The 24,104-nt window shown below is 39.3% G+C and overlaps 1 protein-coding gene across 5 annotated transcripts in view; it reads right to left on the bottom strand.

The window, feature by feature from the left end:
* Window positions 1–24,104, bottom strand: part of PCNX2 (pecanex 2) — a 149,766-nt gene that overhangs the window by 119,983 nt on the left and 5,679 nt on the right. For 4 of the 5 annotated variants that reach the window (XM_085576784.1, XM_085576786.1, XM_085576785.1 and 1 more), the window contains exons 2-8: window positions 23,310–23,515; window positions 20,811–20,925; window positions 18,477–18,513; window positions 16,329–17,618; window positions 7,655–7,802; window positions 7,341–7,486; window positions 6,066–6,159 (exon numbers count right to left, since the gene is read on the bottom strand). In XM_085576784.1, coding sequence (XP_085432910.1) covers window positions 6,066–6,159; window positions 7,341–7,486; window positions 7,655–7,802; window positions 16,329–17,618; window positions 18,477–18,513; window positions 20,811–20,925; window positions 23,310–23,515 — 2,036 coding nt within the window. Of the gene's footprint in view, window positions 1–6,065; window positions 6,160–7,340; window positions 7,487–7,654; window positions 7,803–16,328; window positions 17,619–18,476; window positions 18,514–20,051; window positions 20,081–20,810; window positions 20,926–23,309; window positions 23,516–24,104 lie in introns of those variants that run through there. The other variant, XM_085576788.1, reaches the window with a different exon arrangement.

Genomic DNA, 24,104 nt, shown 5'->3' with positions numbered 1-24,104 from the left:
TTGCTAATAAGCATATAAACTGAAATTTGCAAGCCTATTACATTTCAAAGCAAAGATAAATATACTAAAAACTTTAAAAACAAACAGTATGTGTTAGCTAATAAACTAGAGGATGCATTTTGAGAAGATGCAGCCTTATTGGACTTCGTGTATTACTAGCTTCCACAGTTGTATTGTCTCCAAAATACTTTAAAACATCCCTTTTTGCTCTCCTTATGGGAGGGCAGGGTACAGAAGAGAAACCAGCCCCAACACTGAAAGCACTCCATAAGCTCCTAGTCCCGAGCAGGATTTTGCTGCCATCATGTGGCAGCATGGTCCCCTCTCACCTCTGAGTCTCTGCTGAAAACACTGCCCAGTGTTCAGCGAAACCAGGGCTAAAAACCCGTACACAAATAAAGGAAAGTATTCTAAGTGGCCAAGCTTAACACAAGGGTTTCCTCCTGCCCCTTACAAGCCATCAGGAAAATTCTACTTAGTCTGTAAAGAGTATTTTTCAGAAAAATCCATGGCTTCATTACAACACAAACATTATTACCATTTTCAGTGTACCACCCCCCCCCCCCCCCTTCATTTCTGTGTTCAAGCAGCTCTATGCCCAGGGGAGCAGCTCATCTGAAAACACTGAATCCCAAAGAGAACTCTGTAATATTTGTCACATCCATTTCAAAACATGCTGAGCTGCAGAACTGCACAACCTGACAAACAGCATTAAGAAATCTTTAAGATTCAGCAGCTTATTAAAAGAGCAGTGGGGGATTGTTTTATTTGGGCCACCTTGCTGAAAAATACAAAGATGCTTTAGTGACACAGTTTTTGGTCATGTTCTAAAACATCTTGAAACACCAGGAAAAAAAATCTACTCTGTCCTGTGAGAAATAACCTCAAAGGGTCAGGGAATTTTCCAGCAGTGAACGTACTAAGTATTAGTGGATTTATGAAGGAGACGTATAGTACCACTAAGGCATTCGGATAGACTTTCATAGAGTATAAGACACTCAAGCAGCTTATTCTGGGGTAAGAATGTAAATCAAATAAGTAAGCTCACTGATCTGACATTCTCTCTTTTGCCCAGGGCCAGAAACACCAGCACTCTGCAGATGTACTGACAGCTGTACCTTAAATTATTTTTTTAGTACTTGTTAGCCACTAGTTTGCAGCAAATACTTTTTTTTAAACTTTGGCCCCAATGATACCAAAATTTAAATTATTCTCAAAACAAGGAAAAAAATCTAAGCAATTGTTTTAAATGGAGGTCTCTATCTGTATTGCAAAACATGTTAGCTATAATATAGCTTTTTAAAAGCCTCGTTTCAGTGTCAGAGCTTCATCTGAAAAAAGTGAGGAGTTCAGAGGATCAACTGCTCAGACAGAACATGTCTGGAAAGTGCAATATGAATGCATGATTGTACTGGTATGGTTGAGCCATGTGTAGTAATGAAACACACATGAATATAATTTTATCCTAAAAAAAAATAATAATTTTACAGGTAAATTAAAAGATACATGACCAAGAAAGCAGGATAAGGCTCAAACTGGAATAATTTTTTTAAAGTTATAGAGCAAGTTTCCAAATAAAAGCTCAAGTGTCACACAACAAGGACAATCTCCACCTAAGATAAGAGCTAGGTAATCCTTTCTGTTTGTACTGGTTTTGGTTGGAGCAGAGTTACTTTTCTTAATAGTAACTAGTATTATGGTGCTATGTTTTGGATTTCTATTGGAAATGGTGTTGATAACACAGGTATGCTTTAGCTGTTTCTGAGCAGCCCTTACAGAGAGCTCCAAGGGCTTTTTCTGCTCCTCACAGCACCCCATCAGCGGGGAGGCTGGGGGTGCAGAAGCAGCTGAGAGGAGACAAAGCCAGGACAGCTGACCCCAACTGACCAAAGGGACATTCCCTACAATATGGCACTCAGCATATAAATCTGGGTGAAAGAGGAGGAAGGAAGGATGTTTGGAGTGATGGCTTTGTCTCCCCACGTCACCAAGACTCAGGGCAAGCAGGCGCTCTGTTCAGCCACCTGCAGGAAAGCCAGGCTCCATCACATGTGCTGGTGACTCACTTCAGAATAGATTCAAATGGTCTTTGTGTACTAATTTCTAACATAATCCATGAGCTGGGAATAGAATTTATACTTTCGTCAAAGCCTGTCAGAAAGCAATTTATGGCTAGAGGTGAACTTGGCAGAGAAATGGGAGCATCAAATTTAGATGCAATTAGCTCAGCAGGGAACCCATTCCACTGGGACTGCTGGCAAGAGGTGTTGTTGGCAAGCCATCAGACAAAAGTGGGGTCAGGGTAATTACACTGACAGTAATTGGGGACTTGATTAGTCCTGCCAATGTTTAAATAATTTGCCAAACTCAGTGACAAGAATCACCCACCAAAGTGGAGATTATGATGGAAAAGGAATTATTTACTTTTGGTGATAATTACAACATATAAACCTCCTCAAGATTTAACTTGTTTAGGTCTTCAAATATTTTAAAAGCTGGACTGCTAGACAAGTGAGAGACAATTTGGCAAGAACCAAGTCCAAAAACAATTTGAAAAAATTCTGATTTTCACTAACCTTTAATAGAATTAAAGCAAAGTTTTGGAAGTGTTTATATTACATTTAAGAAGCTCTGAAAATTTCCCAGGACAAGGACTTCAGGTACATATAATATTAAGAAAAAATATTATAATCGAAAAAAAACAACAATAAAGATTTGAAAAAAAAAAAAAAAACAAAGACAAAAAGTAGAAACTGATGGAATATATATTAATATTTATAAACTTGCTAATACTCCAAAGATCATCTCATAACACTGCAGAACCAAAAATAGGTGACAATACAAAGTCTATCCCCTTTAACAGTATTGTCTGCAATGTATGTCAAGGAGTGTCTGAAGTCTGAAGGAAGAAATCACAGACTTCTTCAGATTTGGACATCTGCTTTATCTGGCATATTGCAATTCATTGTTATCCATCCAGCCCTTCCTAAACAAATGAAAAGCAGGAAGCACACAAAAACAAATAAGAAAAATAAAACCTAACACATCCTCACTTCTGTGACAGTGCATTATTTGTGAGAGATTAATTTCAGATGCTATGCCAAGAAGATAAAATGGGCCATAGGAATTCTACTTTAATTTCAGTTCCTAATAATCTGATGTGAAATGCTTAAGCCTACAAATTGAGAAGACAATAGTAGGACTCAATAGACAGACACAGAATTTGAATTAAAGATCATAAAACATTAATTAGTTTGCCCTAAAGTTTAGAACTTTTTTTGAATAATATTTAAACATCATCTTCAGTTTTGCATACCACTGTTAAAACATAGTTACCTATGGCCAATTCATAAGGTGATTACTTTACTCTTCACAAACAAGCCACAGTTCATACCCTCTCCAGTCAAAATTCCTTCCCTTTTTCACAACTGCAGCATCCCAGAAGCATCACAGCTCCTAGACACCAGCAACAGGTCTGCTGCTTCTCCCAACAACACCCACAAAGCAAGAGGCTTCTTGCCATCCTCTGTCCTGGGTCAATTCTCCTCATAAAGAAGCACATCAGGGTACAGTCCATTCAAATCCACATGGTTACTCCACTTGCTCAACTCAGTTCAACATTTTTCCCTTAGAAGCTGCTTAATCTTAACAGTATAAAGCAAGCATGATTGGTGATAAGTGTTTAAAGAGCTCATATACATCTACTGCAAACCTTTCTATTGCTCTCTGTGCTTATACTAAATTCTGAAATACAGGCTCCACGAGACCAAAACTTCACCCCTTCCTATGAAAGGAGGATGATACCTCTTTTGGCTAGGCATTTTCTCCTGCATCTCTTGATTAATGAAATCTAATTTGAATATCTCATTAATGAATTCAGATACCAGACCTAAAGCTATTGGTTGCTTCTGCACCATTTCAAATACTCATGAAGCTATACTATCAAAATCATTGTCTTCTCCTTAGTTAACTTTTTCATGGGCTGGTAGATAAGTCATGCTCATCTCAGAGGTGCTTTACATGTCTCTTTTCCTTCTATAACAACCGCATCTTCTGTTGGTATGGACTACTCTTACAATGAACATCTCCACCAAAGAGGGCTCACCCTCAAGAGAATAGTTTTTGTCAAGGACCCTCTCCAGACAGACACACAGAAGAGGTTATGTGAAGCATTCATTGATTATATATCATGGTTTATTTCATCCTATTTCTCTTTTTCTTCACTAATAACCTTTCCCTCACTGATCATTTGGTTTATCTTTAAAAAGTGAAAAAGAAAGTAACTTGACACAACTAATGAGTAAGCCTGCAGGTGCGGACAGGGCAAAGATGCATCATTCCTGTATTGCCCTTAAAGCAGGTTTGCTCCTCCACTTTCTATATGCTAGAAGTGCTCTGTATTGTCTAAATACAAAACTACTTGATGGTGAACACCTAAAGAAAAAACAAAAACTCCTTCCTTCCTGTGCTTCAATCTACTTACAGATGGTAGAAACCGCCCACTGAACAAACAGCTCTCACTAATCTCTCTGGCCTAAACATTACAAACTGCTCCTGCAAAAAGCAGCTTAAGCATACTTCAAGCTTCCTTGTCCCCTTTCCTCATTTTTCATATTAACTCCAGCTTTGCACTTTCCTTCATGATGCTCTCTTCTTGGAAAAGCTCATGTCCTGGCTTCCCACTGACTCCCACAAAGTAACAGCCTTGGGAACCCACTGCTCTTTGCTGATCTGTTCCATTCCCTGGTCTGAACTATCACTTTATTCTGAGATTTCCAGCAAAGGTTCTCATCTTAAGAAATTACATGCATGTAAATGCCTGTAAAGAATATCTGAACTTGCTTTTTTTAACATGGTTGAGTGGAACCCCTTAAAAATAAACTTCATCCCTGAAGGTCTGCCAACCAAGATAGAGGTATCACATAAGCATCTAGCAAAGGCAGATTCAGCATGACCTCTTACATGAGAAGGAAGATGGTCCTTTCTTGAATGAAAAAAAAGTCAGGGGACAGAAAACTATTTCTGAATTTAGGACAAATTCACAGTTAGAGGTAGAGGGAGCAGAAGAGTGCTCTGTGCAAGGTGAAACAAACAGAGTTGCAAGAAATAAATAGAACCCAAGTGAAATATTTGATTTTTTTAGGTCAAAACTGAATTCCACCAGGATGGTGGCACGGGGGCTGGCTATTTTGCTAAAAATAGACAGATTATTTCTACTATTCAATTTTTTCTTACTTTTTTTTATTCTTTGTCTACTGACAAATAAAAGCATTATTCTCATATCTCTCATGCTAGCATTCTATCTAAAATGCTAAAGCTATTTTTAACATGGTCCCAAGTTTTTCAAAGAAGAACAATATTTGCTATTAAAAAAAAAAGACAATTCTCACTCCCTCACTCAACTTCTCTAAATCCTGTAAAACAGTATGAAAACCAAAATTATTTCATTAAAATACTTCTGAATAGCTACAATTCTTTCTACAGATATGCAAGCAACAGATCACATGGAAGAGTGTGGAAACCATAGTAATAAATACAGGATTTAAATGGATCACTCCAAAAAGAACTTCTGAAAAAAGAAAATTGTTTGGATCAGCTCGTCATTAGAGCAGCAAATTATCATTAGAGATTTAATGCAAGGTGAAAGGCTCTGCTGCTAGAATCCAGAGGTCAATGACTGATACAGACACAGCACTACAAATTTGTAAAGAATGCAACGGGGATGGGAAGCAAACAAGACAAGGTTGGTAGGACAGTCCCACTTACTTTGTTTACAATTTCATTTATAATGGCTACATTTGACTTTGGCTAGTCCCAGAAAAAAAAATAAAGCCAAGTGCATATTTCTGATTTTCATTTTCACTTTTTCTTTCCTATATTCTTACAAAGTTGTCAGTGTTTTAGCAGAAAGCAAAAAAAATTTCCCACTTTGACTTCTCTAGAAAAGGTTAGCACATTTATTCACCACTACTCCGCTTCATATGCATCTTTCACAGCTACAGTTTCATAGTTTCCAGCAATTAAAACTTTCATTTCAACATTTCTAAACATAAGGGCTTACTTACTGGGCATTTGACATACAATCACAATTTGATAGCTGATGTCTAAAATTTCCTTCCTTCTGACAGCCAGCTTTTAAATAGCAGGATCTGATTTCCCCTTTAGAAAATACAGAGGGAAAAAAATGTCAGTTCAGTGATGCAATCATTTGTGCATACAAAAAATTTATAAAATACATTCTATGTCAGGCACATTTGTAAATATATATTTTTTCAGTCTGTGCATTAGGCTCATTTTAGATTTCAGAAAGCAAATTAACATTTGAACAACTGAAAACCTGAGAAAAATCGAAACACAGAAGTCACAGTGAAAATTTAAAAGGCACATAAATTAAACACAAAGCACATTGATTTGTAGAGTTCACCATAAAATGTGACATCAGATTTCCCTCTTTCCATTCACAAAGGTGAGGTCAGGAGGTACAAAGCAGCAAAAAGTTCTGCTACAAGTGCAGCCACAGCTCCTCCCTGTTTGCAGAGGCAGCATAAAGCCAAGGGTGGGTCCTGGCTGACCCAGAGGCTGCATCACCTGCCCCACTGCAGCTGCTGCCCTTCTGCCACAGCACAGCTGGGCTATAGGCTGCCAGCAGAGCCAGGCAGAAAATCAAAGTATCTCCAGGGTCGCAGTACCATGAGCACTCGCTCCATGCTGGTTTTGAAGGTAACTTTAAAGGAAATAGGGCTTTTGGGACAGCTGTCTTTCAGAGAGATGAGCCAGTACCTCACAGGGCACTAAATAGGGCTCAAACCCATCCTACAGCTTCAGACTACAAGAATAGCTTCAGAGCAGTGTGATCCCAGCTATATGTGTGGGGCAAGACTAGGGCACTCATTAATTTTCTTTGAAGGAGTAGCAGATCACAAGTACAAATGACAACAAGCACCATCATACTAAGAGGTCAGTCTGAGCCAGCTGAAGAACAAAACTGTAAAAAGGATTCGTACTTTGCCCAGCCAGATCAGTGCAAAACCTCTTGTCAGGCAGAAAATGCCAGGGGTTTTTCTGATGGGACTGAAGTTGTCTTCTGGCCTAGCCAGCATCTTTTGAGGCTGATGTTTGGAAAATAAACTTCAGGCACTGAAAGGCTCAGGTCTGTGATGGTCATTGGTGGATCTGGAAAATTCTATTGCTCATGTGACTTTAAATTACGAAGCCTTTTCTTTGCACACAGAGAGAAAAACATACAACCGGTAACAGACAAGAGAACTATCCTTCCAGAACATCTGAAGTGTTTAGAAATTTCCTCATGCATTGCAATTATCCCAGCTAGATAAACTCACCATTTTCATCTATGAACACGTGCATGGCATCCACGGAGAGCTCATCTTGCACAGACGCCTCAGGTCCACTTATTACTTGCAAGACAGAACTGTCTTGCTGAGAAGTTACTCGGTAGATTATCTGCCTTTGCCTGCTGCCCTGGTAACTTGACACAAAAATGTTTCAAAACTACTATGAGGAACTTTTTTCTTGTTCTCAATAAAACAAAAAGAAAGAGAGGTTAATTAAAAGTTTATGTCATTTCTACTCAGTGAAACAAAACAGCTTACATCATATCTTTGAAGTACAAAATTGTAAAGTAAACTGGCCTTACAGTGCTGCAAATTTGGCAGACTCTGGTAGCACCGGACTAGTACTAGCACGATCTTGGCTTTGTACATCTGATCTTTCCTGTTTAGGAAGTTGCTCACAGTGCTTTTCTGTTCCCACCATTTCTTCTTTTCTCTCCGTCATCTGGCTATCTGGAAAACAGGGCAGTGAAGTGGAGCCACTCTCCACAAATTACTTTCAAGAGTTTCATTTGTAAACTACTGAACAAGAGCACCAAAAAATGAAAATCTAAAACACTGCAGTATTTGCAAGTTTTATGGAAAGCACTACCATTACTTAAAACAATACAACCACAAATCTGGATGAGGCAGTACTCTGACACTTATGAATGGGCTGTTTCAAGAACACACTGTGTGAAGTAGAGGACAAACAAGAGAGAATTTCTGCTTTGCTTCTCCTATTGTTTCAGAAGGAAGCAATCTGTTCCTAATTTAGGTAAGCCTGGGGGCTGTAATTTGTTCCCAAGCTGTGTACGCTGGCAGTGGAAAAGCAGAAGCACTGGCCCATTTCCCTTTTACAGAAGGGAAAAACAGCACCTTCAAAGGAAATAGAGCTCTTGGACAGGAAAGCATAAAGCTGCCTAATCTCTCTTTCCCACTGGCCACACACCTGGTGCAAGATGAAGGGCAAACTGGCAAAACAATTCCACAGCAGATTGTCCTATGCTTGGAAAATACAGATCTATAGATTTAAAGATACACATAAAGTATCTGTCCAATTTCTACTACTTTGAGTACAATTGTATTTATATTGCTTCTCTTCCCACGCAGTAATTTTTTCATATATGTGTGTGTGTGTACAACATATTAATGGTGAATAGTGAAACATTTTTCAACTGCGCTTTGTTTATAAACCAAAACAATTACCTGTTAGGGTTTTAAAGTGCAACTAAGACAAAGATTTCATCAGCACCCTGTGCAGTTGTGCAATTAAATGCTTTAAATGGAAAAAAGGGGTGCTTGTTGGATATGCCTCAGTAAATCCTATAGCTTTTTGCACCAAGCAAAGTGTATTGAAACATACTCAGACTTCTTGCAATACCTGCTGTTTAAACACCTCAGATCAAGGAAAAAAACACAGAAATTTTCCCCCACTGAAAATTCCATATCTCATCAATATAATTACCATCCTAACCTGTAAGAATCACCAGTCATGAAGCAGTGGTGTCTTATCGTAGTTGGTCTAAGGATAAAACAGAATGAAGGCTTCCAAAAAGATGTTTTACCTTTTAAAAGGTCAGCTGATAAAACTGAAAAATTAAACAAGTTTTTCCATATGCAGATATTTCAGATCATCTGTTTTCCTCTGCATCAGCTGATCTACCAACACGATATTTCTATAAACAAATCTACCTTCAAATCTACCTACATCTCTACAGCAGTTTCAACTCACAGGACAAAGCCTCCTCACCCTAGAGCCTGTGCTATAAATACAATGAAACGAGTTTGGTGTAGGGAAATACTTTGTTGTGCATGGAAAAATTCAATAGGTCTTCCAGGTCTATTTTATTCTGTCTTGGGGTGGGGGGGAAGGCATTTAAGGGAAGAGACAGCAATTTTTTTCTCTCCTAGTTAAAGACTTAAACTCCAGTTTAAGCAGAAACTGTGTCATTACTGAAGCACCCCCTTAATGATGTAACCATACCTGTGGGTGGTGATGGAGCCACAGATACCTAATCAAAATGACCTTCCTAAAGGCTTGGCCTGTTCAAGCTGTAAGAATAATTGATAGAGATCAGAAACTGTGGTTTAAATAACCTAATTGGTCCCATAGTGCCCCAAACCAGCTTTAGGGCTGGAACAATTAAAAAGATTTCTTTAAATCTGATTATCTAGTGGTTTCAGAATATGCTTCTCACTTTTCCATTCCAAACCACAAGCCTTGCAGACTTCTTTTTCCTGCTGTGGTAAAGAGTCATAATAACAAAAACCTAAACATACTGCTTCTTACAGGCTTTGCCACTCAGGCAATACCATGGTGATGAATACTTCCAGCACTGGAAAAGTGGGCCATGATGGCTTTGTGACTGGTTTTCAAGATTATTACTCATCTTCTTCCAGGTGACTTACACCCTCAGTATTTAAATGAAGATAGAGGTGTCTAGACTAGGAGTGCCCTGACAGAGTACGCAATCGGCTCTACGTCACCAAACGCTCCCTGCACGGAAATTGTGCTGGCAAAGCTCAAACACCAGGAAAAACCTTTCCCAAGTGCAAGAGCAGACTAAAGAGGACAACACGGCAGTGCATTTGCACTTTCCCCTGTGTCATTTACCCTTATCCACTGCTCCACACGTCTCCAGCTCAAGCATGGCTGGGCTCACAGTAGTATCAAGATCAGACCTAAGCTCTGCAATAACCACATAATTTATCTGGAAATTATATGCCACATGACTCAGACATGTCAGGTGTAACTATCAGAACTCATGGCTAAATCAGTCTTGGGGCAGGGTGATTCAGAAGAGTCCTGCATAAACAGACAAGTTTTGGTCTGTACACTGTTTTCATATTTTGATAGAACTTAAGTCACAAGACACAAGCTTAAGTTACCGTGGTAAAATACTTATGAAAAGGAACAATTCTTACAGGTCCCATACATAAGATACTTTCAGTAAACATTTTTTCTGCACTAACAACTCTTAATAGCATATCAACATTACTTACAAGTGTACCATCCCAGTGCTGACAAATAAGCTCCCAACTTAAAGTGGTTACAGTACCATACTTTCTTTTGCCATGTAACTTTTTCACTTGTAGAACAGATTTGAAGCATCCCAGATCTTTATAGACAAACCCTTGTTCTACTCTAGGAGGAGGCTGCAAACAATTTTACAGTTGAAATGAAACAGCCATTATACACATGTTAATACAGTGAGTCCAGAGAAGGGCCACCAAGACAATCAGAGGGATGGAACCTCTCTCCTGAAAGGAAAGGATGGGAGAGTTGCCTGAGATTTCAGCCTAGAGAAAACTCCAGGCAGACCTAATTGCAGCCTTTCAGTACCTGAAGAGAGACCACAAGAAATCTGAAGAGGAACTTTTTACAAGAGTGTGTAATGATAGAACAAGGAGGAATGTCTTTCAGCTGGAAGAGGGCAGGTTTAGATTGGATATTTGAAAGGAATTCTTCACTGTGAGGGTGTGAGGAACTGGTACATCTTGCCCTGCAAAGTTAAAGATGCCTCATTCCTGGAAGTGTTCAAGGCCAGGTAGGATGGGGCTCTGAGAAATCTGGTTTAGTGAAAGGCATCCCTGACCAAGGAGAGGGGTGGAGTTGGGGGGGGGATGTTGGAGCTAGGTGATAATTATTAAGGTGCCTTCCAACCTAAACCATTCTTTAATTCTGTGATACAGTAATCACAACAACCAACTATCAGTGTATCTCAACCTTAAAGTTGCCTTATTATTAGGTAATTAGAATTAAATTTTATTACTCTGCAACTTTCCTCCAAAATATTTTTACTATTTGTGGTCCCTTACTGAAGTCTTCCAAACGTTCTTCCTCATCTTTTACTTACATATCCCTATTCCAATCTTCATAGCTCACTCCTGTAAAGCAAAACACCACTGCTGTCATAATTTCGAACACCATCTGGTTTGAAACCTGGGCAAGATGAATTAAGCTAATTAAGTTTGTCTCTCTTCTGTTCATTAATTGCTTTGCTACAGAATCCACTTTCTTCAACAACATTATGCTCTGAAATAGAAATTTTCACTTTAAAATGTATTTGCTACCTGTTCAGCCACAAAGAAATTATTTCAAATTTTCAATGTGCTTTTGTTAGTACCAGCAGGAAACCAAAGTTCTACAAGCTGTGAACCGTGCCATTCATATATGTGGATTATAAATCCTAAGAACATCCCTAATCCTTTCTTCACCAACTGCTTTAGCAGAAACATCTAGCTTATGCACTTTCTTCTCAACCCAAATTTGCCTATTATGTCACAAATACATTAAAATAAAAAACTGACATTTAAGCTGGTCATCCACCAAACAATGGGAGTGCCCAGGGAATACCACACTGTCCAATCATTGTTACAAGAGTTTAGCATGGACACTGAAGCAGCACATGGCATTATACATTAATGAGGATTGCCACATTAATCCTGAAGCAACAGGAAAAACTAGCAATAGGCATTGTATCTGCTAAAGGAAGTGACTTGCTTGAAACAATCTCCTGTGTCAGCAGCAGAGCTAGGAATTAGTTTAATCACGATACCTACCAATTACATCAGAATACAGACCTCTGAAATAACATCATATATTTTTTGCAAGTATCAGACTTGTCATCATACATACTACTACCTCTTTGACTTAAAGACTGAAATTTTAAAATTTTAGCCTGTCAAGCCTTACACATTGAGCATCAGATTCAGAGAGCTGAGCTCTGCCCACCAGGTTCCTCCATATCCAAAGAGGTGCACCACACGCCATGTGGCCCCTCTCTGGCACAAGAGTCAGGGGTGATACACAGCTGCTCCAAGAGATGAGCTAGCACAAAAAAGGCAGGGCTTTATTTTCTAGGTGCTACCCACCTGCCAGCAGAATCACCTGCTGTCACTTCCCACCATGACTGTCAACTGCACCAGTGACTCAGTGCACAAGATCCCTCCTCCCCCTGACTATATAGCATGTGATAGTCCTATTTCCCACATGCAAGGGAAAAAAAAAAAAAAGTCTAAAAATACCCACAGGAGTATGTTTTAGTTTTTTTTGTAGAAGGATAATTGCTTGGGATCCAGAACAACTCACTCGAGGTTGTGGTTTGTGCATTGCCCAGAATGATGAGTACCTTTTCTAAAAAGAGCCTGCAAAACATCTAAATTCGGGCCATGCAGCCCTGGTTTAGTTTGTCCTGCAACCAGTCCCCACCACTCCCATGGCAGGCTTTGCTCCCTGCGTGATAATACTGCCTGTCCTAGATTACAAGCCAGCTGTGCCAAAGGGGACCTACAGCAGGCTTTGCCCTGCGTAAGTCTGATGCACTACTGTTCTTACTTGGTTCAAGGCATATCAGAGGGGCCCAAAGCAGCCAATAAACCCAGGTTTTCTTACACCTCTAGAAAACTGAAAAAAATTTTGCAGTTGCCCTACAACACACTTTCATCATGTGGGTGGCGTAAGTGTGATTCAAAATTGAAAGGACACTGGTCTGAAAGCCAGTTTAAGCAAGTGTCAGCGGCATTTCCTCACAATCTAGAAGTGGAGTGGCTATAGAACAGCTCTTAGAGCTTTTATATTCTTTATATTTTAACAGGTTAAATCTGGCACCCTTGGAAGTATAAAGAAAGGCTTTAATTTTCCCGTGCTGCATTTTACCAAGCTGTCTACTGGCAACGGCTTATGTGGTTGGGATGATAACTCTTCTGTTTCCACAGAACACCCAAGTTCTGTGAGGGACCACCCATAACAAAGACCCATCCATGACATTCACTCACTTGCCAGACTGTTCTGATTAGCACATTTCTCCACCTTCCACAAATTATGCAAAATGTCAGCTTTCTTTCACACAGCTCTGAATATCCAGCTTTCCAGGAACTTGCCAAGTTTTTCACATTGCCTAATAAAAATCTTTCTGGGGTGCATTTCATGCTCATTTGGGCCAGACATATATTGCTAAGTTTTGCCAATTAGACAGTGTGCAAGGTTAAAAGAACAAAAACCAAACAGAACCAACCTCCTCCCTCAAAACAACTGGTGCATAGCTTGACTCTATTCCCACACACACACTTTTCTTAACAACCACTCTAATGTGGGAATAATGTTTATTCAGATCTGTTCCAAGATACTATATTATTAAAGCATATTTGCAATTGCAAGGCTGTAAACAAATTAAAGGCTCTCTCATTCCTAAAATTCAGTATTGCAAAGGGGAAGCTGCTGGTAATGACAGTAATTTATTTCAACAAACAGCACGTTCTGACTAGGCTTGAAAACAAAGCCTACTTGCTCTTAAAAATAACTGCCTTTGAACAACCTCTCCCAAGCTCAAGGAATTCAGACTGAATCTCCTTTTTCCCATAGCACCAGTTCAAGGTGCAGAATCCGCAGCTGCTATCCCTACTCCTGCAGGGCATCCCCCCTTCCAGCTCTTTGTTTGTTTCTGGATGACATTTGCTGAGTCCACTACGCAAACAGAGACACTTGTATGAAGCTCAACTTCCCTATCTCACAAAAGTACAGACTTCAGAAAACAGGAAGATTTAGAATAGATATTAGGAAGAAAGTCTTTACTGTGAGGGTGGTGAGGCACCAAAACAGGTTGCACAGACCAGATGTAGATCTCCCATCTGTAAAAGTGTTCAACACCAGGTTGGATGGGGCTTTGAGCATCCTGGCCTAGTCCAAGGTGTCCCTGTCCATGGCAAGGGTTTGGAACTGGATGATGTTTAAGGTCTCTTTCAAACAAAACCATTCTATGAGTCTATGAAATTCAGTCCAAGTCACTAAATGAGAGCTTGGTTTGAGGGAAGAGCAGAATTCTTCTGTTTCCTCATTATTATTAAGAATCTTGTTCACTAGATCTAAAGCACAATAACTACATACACACTAGTAAGTTTTGGGGTTGGGGTTTCAGTTTTATTTTCACTGTGGAATCCGAGTCTGACTTATTCTGATTATTCACTGCTTTCTTTCATGCAGCAACCTTGACTGTTCATATTACCCGAGGGTACTTGTCTGAAAGGCCTTTTTACATTAGCTGCACTTTCTCTTTTTTAATTTTCATTTAAATTTACCCCTAAAATTCTCTTTTCAAGCTAAGTCACATCACTCAGAAGTACAATTATTGTGTAAACACTCCTTTTTATGGCTGATGATCAGAAAAAAAAAAAAAAATCACTATCTGCTTGTTGCACCCCTCACATTGCTGTGTGCTGCTGCGCAGGTAGGTGACTGCACCCCAGGAATCCAGCAGGGCTCAGCAGGCTCAGGTGAGAAGCAGAGCTTGCTCAGCACTTGTCTTGGGCAACCAGAGCACAGACTGGAGCCAGCAGGGCAGGCTGATAAACTCGATAGAGAAGGACAGAAACTGCAGTGAAGAATAAACAACCTGAGAAGGCGGGAGAGATGGGCAAGATACACCAGAAGAGAGGCAGCAGGTCTAGGAAAAGCAAAATTCACTTCTGCACTTACCCTTCTCTCAATTCCTTCATCAGATGGAAAGAAGAGAGTGTACCAATATGAAGAGGAAGACAAATAAGGAGGTGGCACAGGAGGGGAGTGCCTAAACTGAGAAAGGAAAGGCACAGAACAAGAAAAAGTGAAAGCAAAAATGGACGCAGGTGAGATGGGTTTGTAATACATTGGATAGGACAGACTTGGAGAAAGACAGAGTGAAAGGTAAATGGAATCTAAAAGAAAATGACCCATTGAGAAGATAAATCTACTATTTTTTTAACAAGATAAAAGCACACATTCCACAATAGTTTTAAAAACCTTTCAAGTAGTTGGGCATTTTTCATGTAATGGAAGGTTTCTGCAGGAGCAAGCTGGTGGAACAGGACAGAGCAGACAAAACAGGAGTGACAAGCTGTTCTTCTAGGGTACCATCAGGCTTCTTACCTTCCATGCAAACTAAGTATTGAGACTGCATCCTCTTAGGCTTTCTTAAAACAGCTTATTATAGGAGCTAAGGTAAACCAAACATTTTGGAGAAGGGGAAGATACACATTGCCTTATTTCACTTTGACTCAGATCTTCTAAGCCGACTGTGCTGATCACTTGGGGAAGTACTCCAAGACTGCATCTGCCTTCAGTGCACTGTATCTCACATCCTCATTACATGGCCCTACTAATTTTGCTGGAGGACTGCTAGAGACACTACAAACAACTGTCCTTCCCAACAGAAAAGGGTCACAAGAGTTCAGTGACAGCAATGACAATGCTGATTAAAACCAGAAGTTTCTACAGATGACCTATAAAATGTACTGCATATTGATTTTTAAATTAGCTGACTGATTTTGTTTTAAATAAAGGCCCTCTTGATTAAATGGAAACTTGCATGGGAATATACTATTTTTCATTAAAACACTGGGGGCTTTCACTGAAAACAGCCAAACTTCCATCCTTAAAATGCAAATATTTTCATTTTAGGTGACTGAAAATGAAAACTCTTCCCTAATGAGAATTTTTACCTTTTTTTTTAAATTATAAGCCAACCCACAACCATTCAGGAAATTTAGAAATATGTGTATGCATGCACACATATGTTAGCTAAAAGTTGACAATTCCAGCTTTCATACTTAGAGGCACACAGACAACTCCTCAACATGCACCTGGTAAGATGTGCAAGGCAGGTGTAATACTATAGCTACACACATTTTTGCACACTTCTGGTACTCCAACAATCCAGGCACACGGTTTTAGTACCGAATACTAAATACATACTGGACACTAAGCTTATCACTGGTCTCCTAGAGGAAGAGAAACAGTTTTCTTAAAGAAGTTAAAAATATTTTAAAACTGCAGCTGACACTATCACACACTTTCACTGAACCACTTTGTCCCACCAAGTCCAACCCTACCCTGGCCCTATCGGCAAAACCAGTATTTCTCTGGGAATTCTTCTTACTGCAGATATCCAGCTAAGCTGCTCTAAGTAATCAAACTCTTCACAACATCGTTATTCCAAAAGAATTTTAATCCATGCATAATACCTCCAACAAGCCCATTTTCCTTTGTTGTCTCTGTTTTGACAGTGGATTGATTAGATGTCTTCATCTTTGAGGTATTAATGGATTCCAAGAGGGAGACAAATTCTAGGAAGTTAGATTCATTGGGCATCTGACCTTCTTTAGCTTCTAGATCTGATTTAGAGGTTGGCAAGGTCTTTTCTTTGTCAGATACATCCACTAAATTCTTACTTAAAAGCACGTCTGTCCCACTGTCTACACTCAGCACCCGCATGTGCCTCTTTTCATGAGCAGTTCTGCAGGACTGTGGGTCTAGGTTATGCAAGTCTTCCTTAGAACTTAAATCCACAGTCTGGACATTTTCCAAAGCATTTTCCTGATTTGGATCTGGACAAGTGTTAGTTTCTAGAGGTGTATTTGCTGGGTTGCTGAGCTCCTTTACTGCATCACCCGATTCATAGCCAGAGCATTGGTTGGATGACAACTCTGTCCTCAACATTTCTGGAGTTCTGTCACTTTCACTAACTTCTGAGCAAGGCTTAGCTTTACTGTCATCAGAGAGGTCAAACGTAATAACAGGGATTCTCAGCTGTTCATTAGTTTGCTGACTTGACCAGCCTGCTCTAACTACACCAGAGTCAAGGGCTGAGCTTGTTCTCTCACTTTCTAGGGCCTGTAAATGGACGGAGCCTGGTAGGTCACTAAGGGTGGTGTTTGGTGTAGTACTCATTGTGATGACAATTTTAATGGGCTCGCACAGCTGGTCTCCAGGAAGAGAATTGTCCACAAGTGCAACAGCAGTCTCGCTGTCTGAGCAGTCAAGGTCCTCATGGCTATTACCAGCATTGCAAGAACTTTCCATCTGCTCAGGCTCTTTGTTTGAAATAGCATTAAACTGCAAGCAGTTATTGGTAAATCCTGTCTGTGGTGATCCATCTGGCAATTTCTCTCTTTTGTAGCTTTTAGGATTACTTAAATGGTCTGAAATAACTGAATTTTCACTGTCCCATGGCTCTGAAGAAACTCCAGTCCTTAAAATATCACCTTGTGATGAAGAAATATTGGAGAAGTTTTTAACTACATCTCTGTCCACAAGAATATCTTGGGATCCATGGTGGCCACAAGGCTGTCCATTCAATCCTTTTTCATTTACTCCATCACCAGGAAATGCTTCCATAGCAGCTGGTTTTGTTGCTATTGCTGATGTGGTGGCACCTGAACCAGAGGTTGTAGAAATAGGTAATAGATCTGCTTTGATACAGGGTGAGGTAGATGAAACTGGCGGTGTAGCCTGATCTTCTAGTACCACAACACCTAAGAAAAAACATTTGGGCATTAGGTCTCCCATGAACACTTAACATTATTAAAGTACAATCTTTAACAACAAAACCCGATCTAGAGCAGAGCAAAGGAAGCACAGATGACGCAGCTGATTAAAACAGTTCTAAAGCAAGAAGGGCTTTTTTCTGGTAGCTACATATGAAATACTAAAAAAGCAAGATAGACCCTTTCCAAGTCAGGATAATCATAGCACCACATCTATTTAGTCAAAATAGATGAAGAAACAGCTAGTTTCAAAATCAAAATGTTTTACAGAACTATCCCGACTTAGGGAGAGGTGAAAGAAAGAATAAGCCAATGCTGCAGGTTTGCTATACCACTTTCTGCAATTCCTAAATGGTTGCACAGGATATGGTGCTCAGCCTTAACAAAAACAAAATAAGTTTTAAAATATTAAGACATCTCAAGCACTGGAAGTGTAGGCAAAGTAAGGTGTACTGGAATATAGAACACAGAGGTTGGCAATCACAACAGAAGTTTACAGCCACACGTTCAAGGGTTTTAAGATGCAATCCAAGTGTTAGCTTCCTAGTTTAATGCATTATAAAAGCTCAAAGCTTCCAAAGAATGTGGGGCAAGGCTCTTTCATCTCCCTGTATCAAAATTGGGAGAGCTATTTGCACACCCCTCAAAAGGCTGCATCCAAAAAGCTTGGCCGACAGTTGAGAAAGCTTTGTCTGTTAGAATACCCTTGAAATTTACTTCTGGCTCTTCAACTCAGACCCTAATAGGAGGCACAACAGAACCTGCCATGGGGTCCTCTGTGCCATTACTTTTTGTGCCAAGCAATGATTAAAGAACAGTTTAGCGGACTTAAAGCTGTTCAAATACCTCTAAGATCTTCAATGGTTTCCCGTGTTGGCAGGTCCTAAAAAATGAAAAGAAACACACAAAATTAACATGGTAATTTATTAAATTCTGTTGTGAAAAAAAAGGTCTATCAATAGCTATCTAATCAAAGGTTAATTACAGCATTGGTAAGCTGCTTAAAGTCACTGAAATTTGAACATGTACCTTGCACAAAATGCAAGGGGTGAGTGAGGGAGATGGTTATAGAACAGTCATGCTCCAAATTGCATCACTGAAGTTGTGTGTGATTTGGGGGAGGGGAAAGAAAAGCAAGATGTTCTTTAAAAAAAAAAAGCCTAATCCAGATATATTATTTTTAATTGTTAAGGAATAGAACGTTCCACAATAGATCTGTTCCACTTTTCCAGCTATGTGTTTCCAAAGCACTAGAATGAAAAGTTTGTCCTCTAGCATTGATAAGTATTTCTCAATGGAAAACCAGAGGACAGAGACATTAAATTAATATAAAATCATTTAGATTCCAAGAAAGCTTTGAAGGTAATTTAGTCCAAACCCCTCTGCCATACACACACACACTCAAAGCAGGTACAGTTTGAGCAGGGTCATCTCCAACAGAGCTTTGAAAATCTCCAAAGAAGGAGATTTCACAACTTCTCTGGAAAACTTCTTCCAGTATTTGACCACTCACTTGGAAGGGGAAAAAAAAAAAAAACAAAACAATACAAACCACCAAAAACCAAAACAACCCCACACAAAAGACATTAAATGCAATTGATCTAACTATAGCTTTCCATGGCTGCAACTGGTTCTTATCCTGCCACTGGGCACCTCTGGGAAGAGTGTGCTCAATTTGCTATGTAACTTACTATTAGAAAACTGAAGACAGTAGTAAGCTCTACTTGTATGGTTACAAAAGAGTTTAGCCTTACAAAGGCTGAAACATCCCATCTGCCTGTCCTCATACATCACATTCCTCAATCACCTTGTTGGTCTCTACTGGATTCTCATCAGCAGGTCAATGTGCCTGGGAATTAACTGGGGAGCTCAAAACTAAGCACAACACCCCAGAGGAATACTTCAGGGGTTCAAATTCAACAGCCTAAGTGAAAAATTAAGAACGAGATGTTGAAAAAAACCAACTGTGGCTCTTTTCTGACAGGCACCAAAATCAAGAGGAAATTATTACTATTTTCTAAAATTTCATGGTGGTATCCTGGCAGCAAGAACAGGACACTTGGTTTGACAAGACCCAACCTACATGTTTGGAAGTGGGAGACTAGGATGAGATCCCAGAAAGGCATAGGTTTGCAGAATGGACAAATACCAGAATACTGGAGAGTAGGACAGAAACAAGGTGAAAAATACTTTACCTCATTAAGGAAAAAAAAAAAAAAAACAACAAACAAAAAGAACTATTTATGTCTCTGAATCACACAGATGCTACAAAAAGGTAAAAACACTCCAGAAAATGAAGAAATAGTTCTGATTCAGATCAGGATTTGAATAATTTGTAGTAAATAGGGATAAAGGGTGGGTGTGGAGGAATATGAAGACAGAATGAAGTATCAAATAGCCACTTATTCAGAAATCACTAACCATCCTCTGCACTGACTGAGGCAGGAGTCCTGTAGAAAAAAATAGCATGGTATCACATAATTAAAGATGTTATCACAGTATGCAAGGGGAGTAGCTTAAGATTACACAGTGTTATTCTGTTTCTTAATTTTTTGAAAATTTCTTCAACTTATCATGAGTGTTTCCTATTTTTTTCTTTAATAACATTTACATACATCACTTTCATCATTTCATATACCTTTTCTTTATAAAGCACAGCCAATGGTGTTGAGTGAAAATATATGTACTTTTAACCTCATCTAGACATCTCCTAGATTTAAATGGCTTTTATGCTTTGTTAAAATACAGAAGAGATGTTTTTAGTTCATTTTATAAGCATTAGACTAGTTACACAAAACCAAATTATTAATGCTACAGGAACAGATCCCTTCAGAGGCAACAAAATAATGCTGATTGCATTAGCCTCTCCCTCCTCTCAAGGCAGCCCAAAAAACCTAGTTGCTCTTGGCAAGATTTACAAAGGCCATTTGCTATCTACAGAGCACAGAGAGCCCTCCTAAGAAGTGCAGCATTATGTATGACAGCTCCAGCTCTGCAAAGCCAAACCTTTAGGACAAGGCTGACAGGCAGCAGTGGCATACCCAGGAGATGCATGGAATGACCCTTCCTGCTTGGAGCAGGCCTGTGTTACAAGCAATGAGCAGCTGACAACACAAAACCGTGAGTGGCGAGTGTGCACTGCTGAGGTGAGGACGCTGCTGGAGGAGTGCACATACTAACCGTGGCTCCAGGTGAGTCCTGCGAGTGTGGGGCCTGCACTCTGGAACTGTCAGCAATTGTCTGGGTAGAGCCATTTTGGCTGGTCTCACTGACGACATGATCCCCCGAGTTATTGCTGAAGGGGAAGCACACAAAAAATAAGGCAATGCTTCTTACCACAGGGCATCACAGGGAGCTTTGGGAAGCAGCTCACGAATAAGAACAAAATGGGAAGAAGTAGCACAGCACAATGAAGTAACAGCACTTCTTTCCCCTCCAATGATAAAAGCACAGGGCTGTAAAAATATTGTAACACCTTTCTGCACTTCCTCACCAAGACAACTTGATAAAAACAAAAGAATAAAAACCCCTCAATGTAAAATGGTGTCTTCAGAAGTAGAGCTATGAGAAATACAATGACATCTCTTCAACCTCCCTATGCCTATATAATGCCATTGAGCCTGCCTGACACACAAACAGAATTATGGACACAAAGATTCGGGGCTTTTCCTCAGACATATGACAATCAAAAGCTACTCCTTTCACAATTTTTACTTCGTAAGTCCTGGAGTATGTAAGCCTTATCTAATTGCCTGTCTATATGGAAATCTCCCATAACCAACAACTTGAAATACAATCATTAGACCAGAAAATAAACTTTTTGCTCTGGTCTAGGCAAAGCAAATATACCACCATTCCTAATTTCATATATTTTAAGGCAATTTATTGATCAGTTCCTTCGTGGATACATTAAACTATCCACTAACTCCTCTTACACATACGTCCTACTAGGTTTTCCATGGATATAAGCAGATATTTTTGGACAAAGTTTACTATCAATAACCTATAAACATTCGCTTTCTCAGGTATAGTACAAGAAAAATTCATTTTAACAAAAAAAAATTTAAAAAAAAAAAAACAAAAAAAAACAAAAACACCACAGTGAAATGTTGAAAAGCACGGGGTTTGGCTTTTCTATTTGTTCATGGGGTTGTTTATTTCACCAAAAATTTATTGTAAAATTCTAAAGCTGTATATAAGCTATAAAATTATTTATCTGGGGGCCTCTATCATCTTTCCATAACTTTTTTTTTTAGTTAACTGCCTTCAAAAACTTGTTCAACCAAGCTGATAACTATCAAGGCCTTTTTAAAAAAATCTGTCATCCATCTAGTCAAAATAATATTAAGATCTTTATTTTCTGACCAAATACTAATTAATGGATTGTTGTGCATACACAAATCAACCTGGGAGGAACGGTCAGGTGATTTAACATGCAACTTTTAAGTTATTCTACCTTCACTTCTCACCAAAACAGTCTGAAAGGCATAACCCCATCTAAAATAAAAATGTTGTATGGTTAGTGACACACAGAGGCATTTCTCAGAAGAGTCTTGATGCAGGCAAACCTTGACTGTCTCAGCAACATCACTACCAGGAGTGTAGCACAGATGTGCATGTGTAAAGACACAAAAGAACAGTAGCACAGAGGAATAAAAACTATCTTGATACTACTTAGCTGGCACAGAGCTAACAATAGCAACTGCAAATGCATCAAAAATACCCAAAGGTCTTTTATACAGAGCTCTCTGTTGAAGCTTGACTGGTAGTTTTAACAAAGCTACTCCATTTTAAGCATGCTTTGGACACTTCTATGCTTCTGTCACTTTTAGATACCTGATTTCAGCATTTTTTACATCTGTCATAACACTTGGTATCACTGAAAGCCACTTGACAGCTTCATTTCTTTGTATGACTCAAGCTTGAAAAACCAGCAGGAACATTCTACCAATACAAAAATCTGCCAAACATCAGTACTAGTCTCCATCTCACTATTGTTCTTACCTTTAATACCATGACAGCCTAGAAGCAGCCTGATTGATTATATGCAGCAAAGACTAATAGTACTTGGCTCCTCGGTAGAGAAACTACAACAACCTACCAAATGTCCCTGAGAAATAAAAGCAGTACTAGCTTTCCTCATGAACAGGATCACAGAAGCATCATAACCAGTCACAATAAAACATAAGGGGGAAAAGCAACCTACACCTGTGATCTGAGAGGGAAGTTACTAAAAGCACAAAAAGGCAACATGAGGTTGCTTTGGCTTCCAAAGCCATCATATTAAAGCATTTTCTTTACCAACAGGTGCCTGCTCCTTCCTACCCTCTTCCCAGCAGGTAAGCACAGTAGAGAGAAGCAAGCATTTAAGGCTTCCCCAGAAAACTTCTACCACATTTTCTTCAGGATCTGTTAGCACCTCCAATACATATTCTCCTCTACCACCTTCACGATGCCCAGCTGCTGCCCAGCCTCTGAATCAGGTGCAGCTCTGCCTGCTTCACCACAAGAACATTTCAGCTACCCAGCTGAAAAGCACTAAGCAAGTTTTTGAAAGTGTCATTCTTTATACAGCTGTAAGGAATATTCTTGCTTTCAACAGACATTTCTGCTGAGCAGGACCATGGTGCAAACTCACCCATTTTACATAATGTGCCAGCAATGCAAGGAAAACCTTACCTACAATTTGAGGACTGAACCGCTTCTCCTTTTTGAACCTCTGTATCTTTACATTGCCTTCCATCTTTTCTTGAGAGCTTTTGTTGAATTACTTCGCCTTTATCAAACATAAGATGTAAACGGTAGCTGATCACCTTTATTACCGTGAAGAAAACTGTCACCGAGCTGCAGTACACAAAAACTGTCACTGCATTTGCTGGAAAAGCCTACAGAAAGAAATAATGAGGACACAATGATAACAGTTTGCTTTGAGAAAATGCTGCTAAAACTTCTAAATACAATATATGTATTGAGTACTGTTCACAGAAAAGGTTTAAGTGTTTCTTCAAGTTTCAAACCGTTTCACAAGATTTATTCTTTTTTATTAGCTATAGATATTATTTATTATAAAAATCAGCAAAATCTCACCATTGACAAACATTATAAAGCTTTTAAAAATACTGCCATCCCATGTTAATGCAGCTTCAGCCTTTCCTAAACTATGAATTCATACAAATACAGACACAAAATGAAACATTAGTTATCTGCAAACACGAAACCTTTAGAAAAATTCTGTTATCTTACTCTATATGTCAGTTATGACTCAATAGTAGAACACTGTCGTTTGATGTCCATTTCCTAATGCCTCACAACATTTTCCCAAATACCTTAACCACTGAGGAATTTTAAATAATTAGTCAGGACTAGTCAAAACAAATGAACAAAAACATAGTTAGAGAGGCATCCTGTCCCGGCTGACATTCAAGGAGTGAGCGATTTGCTATATGATACTTAGTTGCCAGCTGAGGTTAAACT

Source organism: Lonchura striata, chromosome 3 (genome assembly GCF_050655825.1).
Source record: "Lonchura striata isolate lonStrDom1 chromosome 3, ASM5065582v1, whole genome shotgun sequence".
In the NCBI taxonomy this organism is placed as follows: domain Eukaryota; kingdom Metazoa; phylum Chordata; class Aves; order Passeriformes; family Estrildidae; genus Lonchura; species Lonchura striata.
The sequence above is the reverse complement of the archived record's forward strand: the minus strand, read 5'-3'. Positions and strand labels throughout refer to the sequence as shown.